The 16,517-nt window shown below is 42.6% G+C and overlaps 1 protein-coding gene across 1 annotated transcript in view; it reads left to right on the forward strand.

Moving 5' to 3' along the window:
- Positions 1–16,517, forward strand: part of PKD1L1 (polycystin 1 like 1, transient receptor potential channel interacting) — a 184,156-nt gene that overhangs the window by 94,056 nt on the left and 73,583 nt on the right. The window contains exons 26-30 of the mRNA XM_063725988.1: positions 6,186–6,398; positions 7,229–7,456; positions 9,479–9,589; positions 9,705–9,862; positions 11,509–11,609. Coding sequence (XP_063582058.1) covers positions 6,186–6,398; positions 7,229–7,456; positions 9,479–9,589; positions 9,705–9,862; positions 11,509–11,609 — 811 coding nt within the window. The remainder of the gene's footprint in view (positions 1–6,185; positions 6,399–7,228; positions 7,457–9,478; positions 9,590–9,704; positions 9,863–11,508; positions 11,610–16,517) is intronic.

Raw genomic sequence — 16,517 nt, forward strand, 5'->3', positions numbered from 1 at the left:
GAATATTTTCCTGCTATTTTATATAGTTTTGAGGGACATGATCAGTTCTTGAAAAATATACTGTCCAGAATCATAGTTTGACACTTAGATTAGAAATATGATTTTCCCTTAAGAATTCATCTGAATAGCAAACCCCATCTCAGAAATTTTCAATATAGAAATTTGGAATCCAGGCAAGGCACAGTGGCTCACACCTGTAATCCCAGCACTTTGGGAGGCCGAGGTGGGCGGATCACGAAGTCAGGAGTTCGAGACCAGCCTGACCAACATGGTGAAACCCTGTCTCCACTAAAAATATAAAAATTAGCCGGGCATGGTGGCGGGCACCTGTAATCCCAGTTACTCAGGAGGAGTACTCTACTGAGACAGGAGAATCGCTTGAAGCCAGGAGGCAGAGGTTGCAGTGAGCCGAGATCGCACCACTGCACTCCAGTCTGGGCGACAGAGCCAGACTCCATCAAAAAAAAGGAAAGGAAAGGAAGGGAAGGGAAGGGAGGGGAGGGGAGGGGAAGGGAGAGGAGGGGAGGGGAGGATGGGGAAGGGAAGGGAAGGAGGGAGGGAGGAAGGAAGGAAGGAAAGAAAGAAAAGAAAGAAAAAGAAAAAGAAGGAAGGAAGGAAGGAAAAAATTTGGAATCCCAAAGTAGAAATGGTTGAGAACACGTACTGTCCATGCTATGAATAATTTTGGGGAGGGGCTTGTTCTTTATTGGTAACACATGGCATTGGGTTTTTCCTTCGTCACACCTTCTTTTCTTCTTGAGTCTCTGGCACACTTTCCTCCCCATCGGCCAATGATCCCCCTGCATTGCTGCTTCAGAGATGAGAAGAGCACGCGTCATCCTCTCATCTACCTCCAGTCTGTGAATTTAACTATGGCCACGCTCTGTCACCATGGAAGGAATCTCCAGCCCCTGCATGGGCTTCTCCCTTTATTTGTGTGGAGCTCTCCTCCAGGCTCACCTCATTGCCCCTCATCTCAGTCTGAGTGACGGGTGCCCCAGTGTTGGACGATGCCCAGCCTGCATGGATGCAGGTGGCACAGTCCTGCTCCTGCCCACCTTGCCTTCTCCGGAGTTTGTCTCTTTTCATTTTCCAGTCTTTGCTGCTACTTCCACTTCTCTCTTCTGAATGATCCTGCACATGCTTAGAATCTCACTTATTTTTTTAAAAAATCCCTCCAGTGAAATCAAACCTGCTTCCAGCTTCCACCTAACTTTCATGTTCCTCTTCACAGCAGAGCGTTTAAAAAGTGAGTTCTGAGCCTGCTGTGGGCTATACTTGCTGCCTCTTGTTTGTGGGTGTGTGTTTTTTTAAGAGACAAGGTGTTGCTCAGGCTGCCTCAAACTCCTGGACTCAAGCCATCCTCCCACCTCGGCCTTCTGAGTAGCTGGGACCACAGATGCACGTCACCACACCTAGCTTCTCATGCATTTTAGACCATCAAACTTTGGCTTCCATCTCCATCCACACTGCCGCTGCTCCTGCCAAAGTCACAGCAGATCTCTATCTGACCAAATCCACTGGACACCCTCTGCTCCCCATTCTCTCCCTGCCGGGGACCTTCTGTGGGGCTCACCCTGCTTTGGGGGACATGCTCTTCTCTAGGCTTCATGACACGGTTTCTTGGTTGGCCTTGTTGACTGACCCCTGTTGGCTCTTCCCATCTACAGTTACGTGGTCAGTATCTCAGAGCTTTGTCTTGGGCCTCCTAGATTCTCCGTCCACACCTCCTCCCTGTGTGATCTCATCCACTACTTCCACTTTACATCCATCTGATAGGGACTCTGCAACCTACACCTCCAACCCAAAGCTGACTCAAGCTCCCCAGACACGCACGTATAACTACACGCTCTCATTTCCACATGGGCCGAAACTGCACAGACCCAGCATGGCAGAATGGGCTCCTCCCCCGACCCCTTCAAACCCCGTGTTCCTCCTACTTTCCTTAGCCCAGGACAGGGCAGCACCGTCCATGCAGAATCCCATGTTAAAGCCCAGGTGTCACCGGAGTCCTTTCTTCCCCTCATCCATTCACTTATAACGAAGTCTTATCTGTTCTTCCTCAAACACATAGCTAGAATCTTCCTACCTCTCCTGCCTCTACTGCCCCTCACCCAAATCCAAGCAAACGTCATTTCTCATCCAGGATGGCAGTTTCTCTCACTGTCCTGTCCTCTCTGCCTCCTCTCAGGCCACCTTAGAAAACAGGCTACACACAGCAGTCGAGTCATTGTAAAAGCCTGAGTCAGTGAGTGCCACTCTCCTGCTCAACACTCCCCGTGGCTTCTTGCATGCGGAATAGAAGCTAAACATCTTATGCACCTGCAGTGTCTGGCTCCTTCTTTCTTTCTGTCCTTCTTTCCTGGCTTTTCTCCCACTTTCTAACCATCCTCCAGGGGTACTGCCTTGATCCTTTTCCTGCTGTGCCCTCCCCTTGGCTTTTCAAATAGCTGACCTTTCATTGACTCAGCACAAATGCTACTTACTTTCTTAGAGACGCTGTCCTAGACCCACTGTCTGAAGGTAATTATTATTATCCTCTCTTCCTGTTACGGGCTATCCCCTTCAATATTTTCACAACAGCAACTATCTCATTTATTTCTTTAATGCTGCTCTTCCCCCACTGGAATGTCAACTCCATGATACCAGTGATCTTCCTCTTCACCACAGAAATACCATAGGTGTCACGCATGGCAGGAGCTCAGGAGAGATGGGCAATGGATACAGGAAGGGGGCTAAATGGCCCTGTCCTCCTACCATCCCTCCTGCCTGAGTCTCCCCTCCTCATCTCAGGCTGCTCCACTCCAACAACCTCCAGTCTAGGTGGGAGGGCATCATCATTCACCTCTCTTCTGATGATCTGTCTTTATAAGCAACACACCTGGTCATGCCATCTGTTTGTTCAGAGTACTTGATGGCTTTCTAGTAGTTTGAGGACAAAATCCAATTGTTCTTTTTTTTTTTCAGACAGAGTCTCACTCTGTCGCCTAAGCTGGAGTGCAGTGGCACAATCTTGGCTCACTGAAACCTCTGCCTTCCGGGTTCAAGTGATTCTCCTGTCTCAGCCTCCCGAGTAGCTGGGATTACAGGTGCATGCCACCATACCTGGCCAATTTTTGTATTTTTAATAGAGACAGGGTTTCACCTTGTTGGTCAGGCTGGTCTCGAACTCCTGACTTCAGGTGATCCACCTGCCTCAGCCTCCCAAAGTGCTGGGATTACAGATGTGAGCCACCACGCCTGGCCCAATTGTTCTTTTTTTTTTTTTTTTTTTTTTTTTGGGACAGAGTCTTGCTCTGTCGCCCAGGCTGGAGTGTGGTGGCGCGATCTCGGCTCACTGCAAGCTCTGCCTCCTGGGTTCACACCATTCTCCTGCCTCTGCCTCCCCAGCAGCTGAGACTACAGGCGCACACCGCCACACCCGGCTAATTTTTGTGTTTTTAGTAGAGACGGTGTTTCACTGTGTTAGCCAGGATGGTCTCGATCTCCTGACCTTGTGATCCGCCTGCCTCGGCCTCCCAAAGTGCTGGGATTACAGGCGTGAGCCACCGCACCCAGTCCCAATTGTTCTTTGTATCATACGAGGACTTTACCCATTTCCACTTGACTCTCTGCACCTCACTGTGCACACAACCCAACGTAGGCATCTTCCCTGTGTGGGCATTCGGGATGCCCCTTATGTCCTTGAAATTGTATGTTTTCCCATAACTGGAGCAGGTTACTTCTTCCCCTGGAAAAATATTGCTTTCTCTTCAAGGGTAGATTCAAATGCCACCTTCTCCGTGAAATCTTCACAAAGGTCTGAAGGCAGAGTTCATTTTGTTCGAGACAAATTTATACGTGACTTTGTTTTTAGCACTTCAACACCTTTGATTTGTAATGTCTTTTTGTGCATCTGTCTTGCAACTTTAGACTACTTATCCTCTTAAGACACAAACTGTATTAGTTATAATAATGTTAGCTGCTATAACAGATAACCCTGGAATCCCAGAAGCTGAATACAAAAGATGTTTTTTCTTCATTCGCACACATTCCGTAGCAGGTGTTCAGTGGGTGGTCTCCCTCGTGGTGACTCAGGGACTCTGGCCTCGTCCATCTTGTGCCCCCAGTACCTCCACTCTGTGGCTTCCTAAGTCAGGGGAATAGCACATGGAGAAGGTATGCTGCCTGTCGGTCATGTGGCCCCGCAGGTGTACAACTCGCTGCACTCACCTTCCCCTGGTGAGCGTCACATGGGCTCACCTGGACTTGAGGGACCTGGGAAATGGAATTACTTCCCAGCGATGACCCTACATGAGGCTCCAGAGCATGAATCTGGTAGAGATCAAATCCTTCCCACCATTGTCCCTCTCTTGTGCATCTCTGAACCCCGGGGTCTGCCACAGTTCTTAGTTCAGAGTGGGAAATAAAAATGAACATGATTGTCCTCTTAAAGTGACCATTCTGATATTTTTGGTCGAAAAAGTGGGCATCGTGAAAGTGAGCATAATATATTCTTTAAAGCACTTGTTTAATTTTAAAGACTATTCTTTCATTTTAAGTCCTAATATCCATGGTAAGCTACCTCATGTAAAGGGCCTTTAATAGTAGTTTAAACGCATTTCCAAATTAGTTTAATCTTATTGTGGTGGAAGAACTAGATTTTAAAAGGTTTATCTAAGCCATTAGATATCATTGTGGTTAAATAAGCCTGGCCAATAGAAAACAGAATCTCAATTTCATTTCATGGACACACATTTATTTAGCAATTGCTAGGAGCTGCTAAGGTACAAAGAAGAAAAAGATTAGTCTGTGTCTTTTAAGCATTGATGAATGAAGTTGCAAACAGATATATTTCAATAAATATGCTTAGTCCTACGATCAGGAGAATGACAAAATTCTGCATAAACACAAGCAGTGATACAACTGACTTTGTCTCGTGGACATTTGAGGTTGGTTTTAAAAGATACGTAGTAAAGAATCATAGTTTGTTAAATGTGATCATGGCATTGTGGGCATATTTTTAGAAAGAATCCTCATCTATCAGCACTACACACTAAAGTGTTCATGGATAAAAATAATATCTGAGATTTGCTTTTTGCTTTTAAATATTTTTTTAAAGTTAAGTAGAGAATAGAAGAAAAAATATTCCAGTGAATAATTGTTAAAGTTGGGTGATAGACACATTATACTACCATACTATTCTTTCTATTTTGTGTAGGTTTGAAAGGGGACTACATTAAGAGTTCAGGAAAATAGGCTGGGCATGGTGGCTCACACCTGTACTCCCAGCACTTTGGGAAGCCGAGGCAGGTGGATCATGAGGTCAGGAGTTCAAGATCAGCCTGGCCAAGATGGTGAAACCCCATTTCTACTAAAAATGCAAAAACTATTAGCTGGGCATGATGGTGGGTGCCTGAAATCCCAGCTACTCGGGAGGCTGAGGCAGAGAATTGCTTAAACCCAGGAGGCGGGGGATGCAGTGAGCCAAGATTGTGCCACTGCACTCCAGCTTGGGTGATAGAGTCAAACTCCGTCTCAAAAAAAAAAAAAAAAAAAGTATGTCTTTAGTCCCAGCACTTGGGAGGCTGAGGTGGGAGGATCATGTGAGCCCAGGAGTTCAAGTCTGCAGGGAGCTATGCTTGTGCCACTGCACTCCAGCCTGGGTGACAGAGTGAGACCCCATCTCTAAACAAAAAGAGAGAGAGAAAGAAAAAAGAGGAAAAGAAACAGAGAGAGAGAGAAAAGTAGGATTGGATTCTTCCAGTCCAAATGAGGGTAAAGGTACTGCAGGTAGAGGAATCTGGGGGGCATCAAGAAAAAGCCTCGATTCTTTGGGTACAATAAGAGATTCAGCATGGCTTGAGAATAGAATGCACATAGGTAATGGGGAGGGAGAAGGCTGTGGGAGGAGGTGGGGGCCAATTTGTGAAGGGATTTGCAAAGCGGTCTTTGGAGTTTAAAACAAATAACATCTTAAAGCATAGAGACCATTTATTTTCCTTTGGTCAAGAGGCCGAATATCAAAAAGCAACTTGTTACTTAGGAAGTTGGCCGATAATCACCTAGAGACCAAACCTGGACTTAAATCCAGTTCTCTCAGCCTGTAGTTCAGTCATTTTAATTCCTTATGATAATGAAAGAGGCAAGAATATATGCATCATATGCCATGAGGCATTTTATTTACATTTTTTCTGTTCGTGCAGCTAAGCTTTATGAGTGCAGTTCTCATCCTCAAATACACCCGGGCACTCCTTGCTCAAGGCCAGTTCTCGGGGCCATTTGTGGTTGACAAAGGAGTGAGGCTTGAGCTCATCGGTCTCATATCCAGAGTCTGGAAAGCCTCTGAGCAAGAAAACTCGAAGGAGGAAGGCTATCTACGTGAAGAAGGAATTACAGTCATCTCAGATTTATTGTTGGTAAGTCACACTTTTTCTCCATCCATAAAAATATTGTTTCCCTCTCCCAGGATGTTAACCTGTATTTGTAATTGCTTCTCAAAACCAAAAACAGAATCAGTTTCTGAAGTACTGTGTTTATTTTTCTGGGTGGCAGTTTGGTATTTGGAGACTTTCATTTTGAATTTTAAGTATTTCATGGTAATATTAGAATGTTTCCAGTGAAACCTTGCTTCTATTTTATCCTTTTTTTGTTTTGGTAGATTTTCATTTGGGATATTTGGGATGTTTGACTCAGAAACATTATTTCTCAGGATACCTTCTGTTTTTTTGAGGAATGATGTGAAGTAATGCAAATGATTTATTGCATGCAGTAATTTTAAAAGTAGCCCTGCTGATACATAACTGCTTAAAAAGGCCAAAGTTTGTTTCATTTATTTCTGCTCTGGTAACTTTGGAAATTGTCTCCGAGACGTATTTATTTTTACTTTATGAAATGGCCAGTGCTTTCAAGAAGAAGTAAGTGAACAGGCTTCTGGCCTTCCTCTCCTGCCAATTTAGCATCCCTCTCCAGTCCTGCTGGCTTATTTAACTGATGGCTTTGGGAAATCAGCAAGTAAATAGTCTATCTGAACCTACTAATAATCATCGTCATTACTCACAAGTGTTTAAGAACATTTGTTGCCTACTTACCCAGCACTGAGCCCTAAGACCTGCGCTTTTGCTTCCTGCCATCCAATCTAACTTGAGATGGGCTTTTTAACTACTTTTCCCCTCTCCCCTAGTCTGGATTCAAGACAGTTTGCACATTTGTGTTATAAACATCCCACTCCCTATGCTCTATGTTTCAGGGTTGTCTCTCTTTGAACCACGTTAGCACTGGGCAGATGGAGTTCCGGACCCTTCTTCATTATAACCTTCAGAGCTCTGTCCAGAGCCTGGGATCTGTCCAGGTGCATTTACCTGGTGACCTTGCTGGACACAATCCTGCTGGGGTGGAGACACAGAGCCCATGCTACATTAGCCAGCTCATACTCTTCAAGAAGAACCCATATCCAGGGGTCCAAGCTCCTGGGCAGGTACAAGCTGACAGATGACCTGCCACTTCTAATGACCATTTCAGATTTGCAGTAATTGGGCTTTAATGACAAAAAGAGAAACTAGGTTGGCATATTTGCACCTGTTTTTTTCATGTTTGCACCCTCTCAGTGCCAAGAGGGGCCACTTAGAACATGTTGCTGACTCTACTCCTCTTAGAAGATTAGTTTCTTCAGAAAACTCCTGGCAAAACTAGATGTCACTTGTATCTGGGACACTGGGCCCATTCAGTGTTTCCTTGAGGCCTTCTAATCCATTGTCAGAGAACAGAAGGCTCTGGGGGGTTGCAGCATGTGATGCAGTGATTATGCAGGCATTCTGGCCAATCATGTCTTTAGAACGATGAAGATATGGGTCTAACATCAAATGCGGAGTATACCTGAATGATGCTTAAGAAGGGGCTGCTGAGGACATGGCAGTGCTTACCCCCCATCCTCCCTGCTCATCAGAGAGGCACAGCTGGGCTGAACCTGCAGGGTGGCCCCTGGCTCCCTGAGAGGTCAGGAGGAACAGGGGACCACAGTGAAAGGGGGATGTGAGGATGGGGAAGTCAGGGAGGATTGTCCCAGCCACTTGGCAGTTTTGTAGACATTCACTCGGAAGCTTTGTGAATGACCCCAGGGTCACCATGAGTGAGTTTGGAAGGGCAGAGAGCAAGGATTCTCTGTATTTCAGTAGCCCCAGACCCCAGTCTGGCTCAAGTACATGGCTCATTTGGTGACCCAACAAATGTCTGATGGACGTATGGACAAATTAACGAGGTACATCTTATTTTGGTCAAAAAATGCTCATCTTTTATAGCATTTGCTTTTTTAAATGGAAATGGAAATGGCTAATCAGCATATGAAAATAATTCAAACTAACAAGCAATAAAAAACACAAATTAAAATGATTTTTTTAACTTACAAAAGTGCAATTACTTAAAAACACTTACTGCTTGTGGAGGTGCAGTGAGTAAACCAGGGCGTTCGGCAGTGTGACCTTTTGGAAAGCGCTTTGTAAACTAGGCATCCAGCAACAACCTGGCCTACACTGTTACACTTGTAAGAATCTACACTAGGAAAATGAGAAAAGATTTGTTCAGAACAAGACGTCTTGTCTTATTTACTCAAAACAATATTATTATAACTCAAATAGAAATGTACCTAAGTGTTCAACATAGGGATAGAGTTCATATATAGCTAATTGATATTATGTCAATCAGGGAATTTTAGTAATTTGGGAAGACTGCAAAAATATAGACAACTGAGGCCGGGCACGGTGGCTCATGCCTGTAATCCCAGCAGTTTGGGAGGCTGAGGTGAGTGGATCACCTAAGGTCAGGAGTTCAAGACCAGCCTGACCAACATGGTGAAACACCCGTCTCTACTAAAAATACAACAATTAGCCAGGTATGGTGGCACGCACCTGTAGTCCCAGCTACTCGGGAGGCTGAGGCAGGAGAATCGCTTGAATCTGGGAGGCAGAGGTTGCAGTGAGCTGAGATTGCACCACTGCACTCCAGCCTGGGCGACTGAGCAAGACTGTGTCAAAAAAATATAGATATAGATATAGATATAGATATAGACAACTAAATTGTCTGCCAAATATGTACTCTATTACATAGCAAAATTTGATACTCAACATCCTGAAATATGATTTCTATGAGCAATGAGACTATAGAATAGCTATTCTTCACTCTTGTATGTACTTTTCTATACCTTCCTGATTATCTACAATGAGCAGATATTTCTTTTTTATTAGCTTTTAAAATAAAAAATACTTCAAAATACTTTAGAAATTATTAATTTTAATAAGAATGATGCAAATGAAGCATTATATTCACTCCAATCCTGCCATCCTGACTAGTAAAACTGGTTTATTTTTGTATGCTAGCTTCTAATATCAGGCATATAATTTTATGTAAGTGTAATAGCAGCACCATGATACTTTGGTTTGCTGCTTTTCTCACTTAAGTCCACTGCTTGCTGTCATTTGCTCTGAGATGGTCTTTGTTCCCCAAGATTGGTGGAGTTGTGGGCCTCAACCTCTATACCTGCTCCAGCAGAAGACCCATCAATAGGCAATGGCTAAGGAAACCCGTGATGGTCGAGTTTGGGGAGGAAGATGGCCTGGTAAGGAGAGCCTTTCTCAGTATCTCTGCTTCATTTAGGCTGTGCTGGCTGATTTTTAATGTGTTTATTTTACCAAAGGCAAATTTTGCTTAACTTGTTTTCTTTGTGATGACAGGATAATAGGAGAAATAAAACAACATTTGTATTGCTTCGGGATAAAGTGAATCTCCATCAGTTCACTGAGCTTTCTGAAAACCCCCAGGAATCTCTACAGATAGAAATTGAATTTTCCAAACCTGTTACAAGGGCATTTCCTGTCATGTTGCTAGTAAGGTGTGTTGATGGTGATGGCTACAATGAGAATGAGATTGGAATAAGACATATTGTCCTGAAGAATGTTTTGTGAAAAAAAATCAGTGAATTAAATTGTGTTTTTAAAGCAATAATGAGGCTCATTGTTTAAATAAATTGTTATCTATTCTGCTGTTCAGACAGTAAGCTTCCTGACTTTGGTTTTTGAGTTTGGATTCCTGCCTGTTAACATTATTAAAGTGAGAAGCATTAGAATTATTAGTGATAATGCATACAGTCTCATTCAGAAATCTAATTCTTTCAGTATAGGTCTGAGCAAGATTTTTTTTTATTTTTCCAAAAGGAGAAGATGTGTTTAAATTTATATATCTAAGGAAACTTGATAAAATAATAATTTTTCTCAGGAATGTTGAGTTTATGAGACTTGTATAGGCCCCAGTTAATAAATAAATTACCTGGGAAGGTAATTGACTACTGGGAAGGTAAGTGACTATTGAAAAGATTCTTTGAAATTCTACAGCAAAGTTGCTAATGGAAACCACCAGTCTGCAGAGTTCGTTGGAGGTCTGGATGGGCAGGGCCTTGATCACCTTCCTTCTCCGAGTCCCTGTGTGTTTAGTCTACATGGCAAAGATGCTCACTGTTCTACTGCTCCTGGTTGGTTAGGTAGGCATCTCAACTAGATTAAAGGGTTCTCGTGAGCAAGGCTGTATCTTATGCAGGCGCTGTCCACACAGCCCTTAGCACACAGTTTAATCTGCTTGTTGGCCTGACTCTCATTCTGCCAAATTAGCTAGGCATTCGATGTCTAAAAGTGGCTATCTGCTTAGAGTTTGGATTTTAATTTAATTCTTTAAGTCACATGCAGAAAAGGTAAATCAGTTCTGAGGAATTTCTGAATCTAACTACTAAGACTACTACTTAGTCTAGCTTTGTGCTTGCTATCTTTTATCTGCAAACAGGTTACGGTAAAGAGTTAATTCAAACATGCAAACATAGGTGTGTGTGCTGCAGTGCCCCTCCCTAACCACGTTAGCCAGTGCTATTTGTCTTATTCCTACAGACTGTGCTGGCCATTCTTGTACTTGTTTGCTATTGAAGTGTTTGTTCGTTTTTTGGTTTGTTTTTTTTTGGTTGGTTGGTTTGTTTTTGAGATGGAGTTTCGCTCTTGTTGCCCAGGTTGGAGTGCAATGGTGCGATCTCAGCTCACTGCAACCTCTGCCTCCCAGGTTCAAGTGATTCTCCTGCCTCAGCCTCCCAAGTAGTTGGGATCACAAGTGTGCATCACCACGCCCAGCTGATTTTGTATTTTTAAGTAGAGATGGGGTTTCACCATGTTGGTCAGGCTGGTCTCAAACTCCCAACCTCAGGTGGTCCGCCCACTTCGGCCTCCCAAAGTGCTGGGATTACAGGTGTGAGCCACCGCACCTGGCCAAAGTGTTTGTTTTTAATGAGATGCAGGGTGAAAGTGTTATGTAGGAGTTTTTACTAAGAGACCAGGTAGTGGTGTGGAATTAAGCACATTGACCCTTTTTAGTCCCAGGCTAACTCCTTGCAGTGACAAGGATGTTTTGCACAAATTGAGTAAACTCTTGATAGAAATTTGACTAAAATCTTTGAGAGAGAAGAAAAAAATGAGAAATCCCTATTTTGTTTTTATCTCCTAGATTCTCTGAGAAACCTACTCCCTCTGATTTTCTTGTGAAGCAGATCTACTTCTGGGATGAGTCAATTGTGCAGATTTATATACCTGCTGCTTCTCAGAAAGGTCAGTCAACAAGGCGCCTTATTTTCCCATTCTGTTTACATGATTAAACATCCCCTATAATCTTTGTATGTATAGTGGTGTCTTTCTTTATTCATGACAAAAACATCAGAATCCTTTCTCTGCTTGCTTATAAACAAACTGCTCCACTATAGATACCACACATGGAAACTGCCCCATGATGAGCGCCATCCTTGTGACGCAGTGGCTGGTGCTGCTCACTGCCCTACCCATCTCTTCCAGGTGGTCTCCGGCGCCTCCTCCTGATCCTTAGGGCTCTGCATGTGCTCAGGCTGAGTCTTTGCCTGCAGCACCCTCCTGCCTTGCTTCCCTCAAACTAACCTCTGCTGAGCTTCCCTGACCTCACAGTTGACCTAGGACTTCTGAGACGTCTCTGTATCTCACGTATCAATAGGGCACAGGACCCCCTCTGAAGCAGTGTGGGGGCAGAGTGTGAAGTTTGGGGCTCACCCCTTCTCTGTGGTCTGCCCCTGGTGGCTTAGGATTCTGAGCCTCAGCAACCCCCTCCCCAAAAAAGCAAGAAACTGGAGCTCAGTGGGCTGAAGTGGCACCCACAGGCAACTTACCAGACACGCACCTTCCACTGACTTCCACAGGCCCTGGCCCTGGAGAGGAGCTGGCTTCTGACTGTCAGTGAGTGGGCCAGACCCATTGTCTCTACATTTTTACTGGGATATAGTTATTTTCTTCTGAGAACCAGTATTTGTTTCTTTTAAAAATGAATCAAACTGTATTGTTCATCAAATTCAAATTCTCAATGGCATTTTTTAATGTTGCATTTCATGTGTTCTTTTTCACAGTTTTTATTGTAATTTCAAGCTGATAGAAAATTAGAAAAATGTGTACAACATATACCCGTATCCTTTTCCTTGAGATTCACCATTTGTTGATTTCTGCCACATTTGCCTTATCTGCGTGTGTACAGGTGTGCACACGTGGGTAGGGGATGTTTTTGAGGGAGAGGACAAGCCGTTGGAGAGAAAGTTGCAGGCCCCATGACATACCACCCCTAAATACTTAAACATCTTATGAAAACAAGGGCATTCCCTACAAAACTCAGCACATTATCATAAGGAAAAAAATCAACATTAATTCAAGAATATCTATTCTGTTATCCACAATTTAAATTTTTAAAATCCCCCCAAATGCCTTCTATAGCTCTTTATATTTTTTAGTCAGAAGTAGGTCAAAGTCCATGAATGCATTTTGTTGCTGTGTTTTTATATAGTCCCTTTAAAAATCTACAACACCCTCCCAATTTTTGCCTTTTTTTCAGGCTTTTTTTTATGAGCTTAGGTTAGTTATTTTCTGAATGTCATACATTCAGGAAATTGCCTGACTGTTTCCTCATGATTAAATTCAGTTCACAGATGATTGGCAGCATATTCCATAGGTGATGGTGTTAAGTTTGGTAATTTGCTTGGGGAAAGAACCTCCAATCTCTCCATTTTCCCCTTTGTGAGATGATACTTGTGAGACTATCTTAATATCTTCTTCCCTTACAAACTGTCACCCCATGATTTTAAGGATCCATGGGTGATATAGGTACATAGAAGGCTACAAAATGATGATTTGCTAATTCCACCATGAATTAGCTGGCATTCTTCAGTAAAGAAGAGCTTCAGTCTCTCTCTATCTTACTCTTGCTCTCTTGTCTCTATGGTGCATAGTGTTTCTTAAAAATTCAATGTGTTAAAAAAAAAATTCAATGTGTTTAGTTCACCTCCATTATTTTACTTTTTGATGCACAAATTATTCCCGTGGGAGCTCCTCTAAGATGCTTCCTGAGGTTTTCTTGACATGACATCATGATCCTCAAGTGCTTCTTTACTTTCTGGGACACCAGGGTGTCCTGGCTTATCCTGTGTTTGGCCAGCCCTTCCTTGGAACCGGCCATGTCCTCAATGAGGCTTGGTTCATTGATGGGAAATGACATTAGAACACAAGAACTGCGCATCAAATTTGCTCATTGCTATTGGGGCGTCATTGATTTAACGTGTGTGTGTGTGTGTAAAATGAGTTAATGACAATGCCTTAATTCAAATCCAACACCCAGGGTTCCTTCTTACTTTCTCCCATTGTGTGTTCAGATCCCCATTCTCCTACAGTGAGAATTCCAGTTGCCAAAACATGAGAACTTGAGAGCCAGTTTCCAATGAGCAAAATTCACTTTGCTCTGTCCTACAGTATACACAAAATCATTTTAGAATTAAAGCACCTGTACCCCTAACAATCACAGATACAGTTCAATATTTCTTTCTAGATTTTTTTGTTTAGTTTTGACTTCATATTCTTACATGATATATTACAGTAAGAGTACATAGTCAAAAGTTAGTTGAATTAATTAATTATTTTCTCTGTGGGGTTTTGCTATACATTTTATATACAGCTAGGTTCACTTTTTTGCATGTACTTAATGCTAAGGCTTACTTTTATCCTTTTTTTTTTTCTTTTTTGAGACAGAGTCTTGCTCTTGTTGCTCAGGCTGGAGTGCAATGGTGTGATCTCGGCTCACTGCAACCTCTGCCTCCTGGGTTCAAGCGATTCTCCTGTCTCAGCCTCCCGGGTAGCTGAGATTACAGGCATGCACCACCAGGCCCAGCTAATTTTTGTATTTTTAGTAGGAACAGGGTTTCACCATGTTGGTCAGGCTGGCCTCAAACTCCTGACCTCGGGTCATCCATCCTCCTTGGCCTCCCAAAGTGCTGGCATTACAGGCGTGAGCCACGGCGCCCGTCCCCATTTTTTAACATTAATTTATGTTTTGCATTTGTGAGACATTTTTATTGTTCAAATGTCTAAAGCACATTTAAAGATGTATGTATTCAGAGCTAAATCTTCCAACAGCCTTATTCTTCTACCTTGTTATCACCTAGTCCTTATGGGTAATTGTTTTCATTTGTTTCCTTTATTTTATTTTATTTCAGTAGTTTTTGGGGAACAGGTGGTTTTTGGTTACATGAATAAGTTCCTGAGTGGTGATTTGTGAGATTTTGGTGCACCCATCACCCGAGCAGTATACCCTGCACCCTATGTGTAGTCTTTTATCTTTCACCCCCTCATCCTTACCCCTAAGTCCCCAAAGTCCTATTATGTCATTCTTATGCCTTTGCATCCTCATAGCTTATCTCCCACTTATAAGTGAGAACCTAAAATATTTGGTTTTCCATTCCTGAGTTACTTCAGTTAGAATAATGGTCTCCAACTCCATCCAGTTTGCTGCAAATGCCATTGTTTTGTTCCTTCTTATGGCTGAGTAGTATTCCATGGTGCATACATACCATATTTTCTTTATCCACTTATTGGTTGATGGGCATTTAGGTTGGTTCTGTTGTACTAGTTTACATTCCCACAAGCAGTGTAAAAGTATTCCCTTTTTACCACGTACACACCAACATCTATTATTTTTTGATTTTTAAAAATTATGGCCATTCTTGCAGGAGTAAGATGGTATCTCATTGTGGTTTTAATTTGCATTTCCCTATTACTTAGTGGTGTTGAGTATTTTTTCACATATTTTTTAGCCATTTACATATCTTCTTTAGAGAATTGTCTGTTCAGGTCCTTGCTCACTTTTTGATGGGGTTATTTGTTTTTCCTTGCTGATTTGTTTGAGTTCCTTATAAATTCTGGATACTAGTCCTTTGTCAGATGCATAGTTTGCAAATTTTTTCTCCTACTCTGTTGGTTGTCTGCTTACTCTGCTGATTATTTCTTTTGCTTTGCAAGAGCTTTTTGGTTTAACTGGGTCCCATCTATTTATTTTTGTTTTCGTTGCATTTGCTTTTGGGTCTTGGTCATGAATTATTTGCCTAAGCCAATGTCTAGAAGAGTTTTTCCGATGTTATCTTTTAGAATTTTTACAGCTTCAAGTCTTAGATTTAAGTCTTTGATCCAGCTCAAGTTGATTTTTTACACAAAATGAGAGATGAGGATCCAGTTTTATTCTTCTACATGTGGCTAGCCAATTATCCCAGCACCATTTGTTGAATAGGGTGTCCTTTCCTCACTTTATGTTTTTGTTTGCTTTGTCAAAAATCAATTGGCTTTAGGTATTTGGCCTTATTTTTGGGTTCTGCATTCTGTTCCATTGGTCTACATGCCTATTTCTATGCCGGTAGCATGCTGTGTTGGTAACTATAGCCTCGTAGTATAGTTTGAAGTCTGGTAATGTGATGCCTCCAGATTTGTTCTTTTTGCTTAGTATTGCTTTGGCTATGTGATTCCATTTGAATTTTAGGATTGTTTTGTCTAGTTCTGTGAAGAACAATGATTATAATTTTTTTTTTTTTTTTTTTTGAGACTAGAATTTCACTCTTGTTGCCCAGGCTGGAGTCCAATGGCACAATCTTGGCTCACCGCAACCTCCACCTCCTGGGTTTAAGTGATTCTCCTGCCTCAGCCTCCCGAGTAGCTGGGATTACAGGCATGCGCCACCACACCCGGTTAATTTTGTATTTTTAGTAGAGACGGGGTTTCTCCATGTTGGTCAGGCTGGTCTCGAACTCCCGACCTCAGGTGGTCCACCTCGGCCTCCCAAAGTGCTGGGATTACAGGCGTCAGCCACTGCGCCCAGCCTCAATGATTATAATTTTATGGGAATTGTTTATCTTATGTTTCTTTTTGGGAAAATAAGCCCATGCATACCCACATTATTTCCTCTTATTTCTTAACACCCATTTGCCTTGTGCTTTTCTTACTTAAATTACATATTTAGAAATCACTCCATATGTATTTATTCATCAATATCTTTTTTTTTTTAACTTCTATGTGCTTCTCCATTGTATAGATGGACCGTAGTTTATTCAGCCAGTCTCCTATGTATTCACATGGAAGACTTGTGCATATACTGTATTACATGTAGGGGGAGGAGTGTATCTTCAAGTTTAA

This window comes from Pongo abelii, chromosome 6 (assembly GCF_028885655.2).
Source record: "Pongo abelii isolate AG06213 chromosome 6, NHGRI_mPonAbe1-v2.0_pri, whole genome shotgun sequence".
Taxonomy (NCBI): domain Eukaryota; kingdom Metazoa; phylum Chordata; class Mammalia; order Primates; family Hominidae; genus Pongo; species Pongo abelii.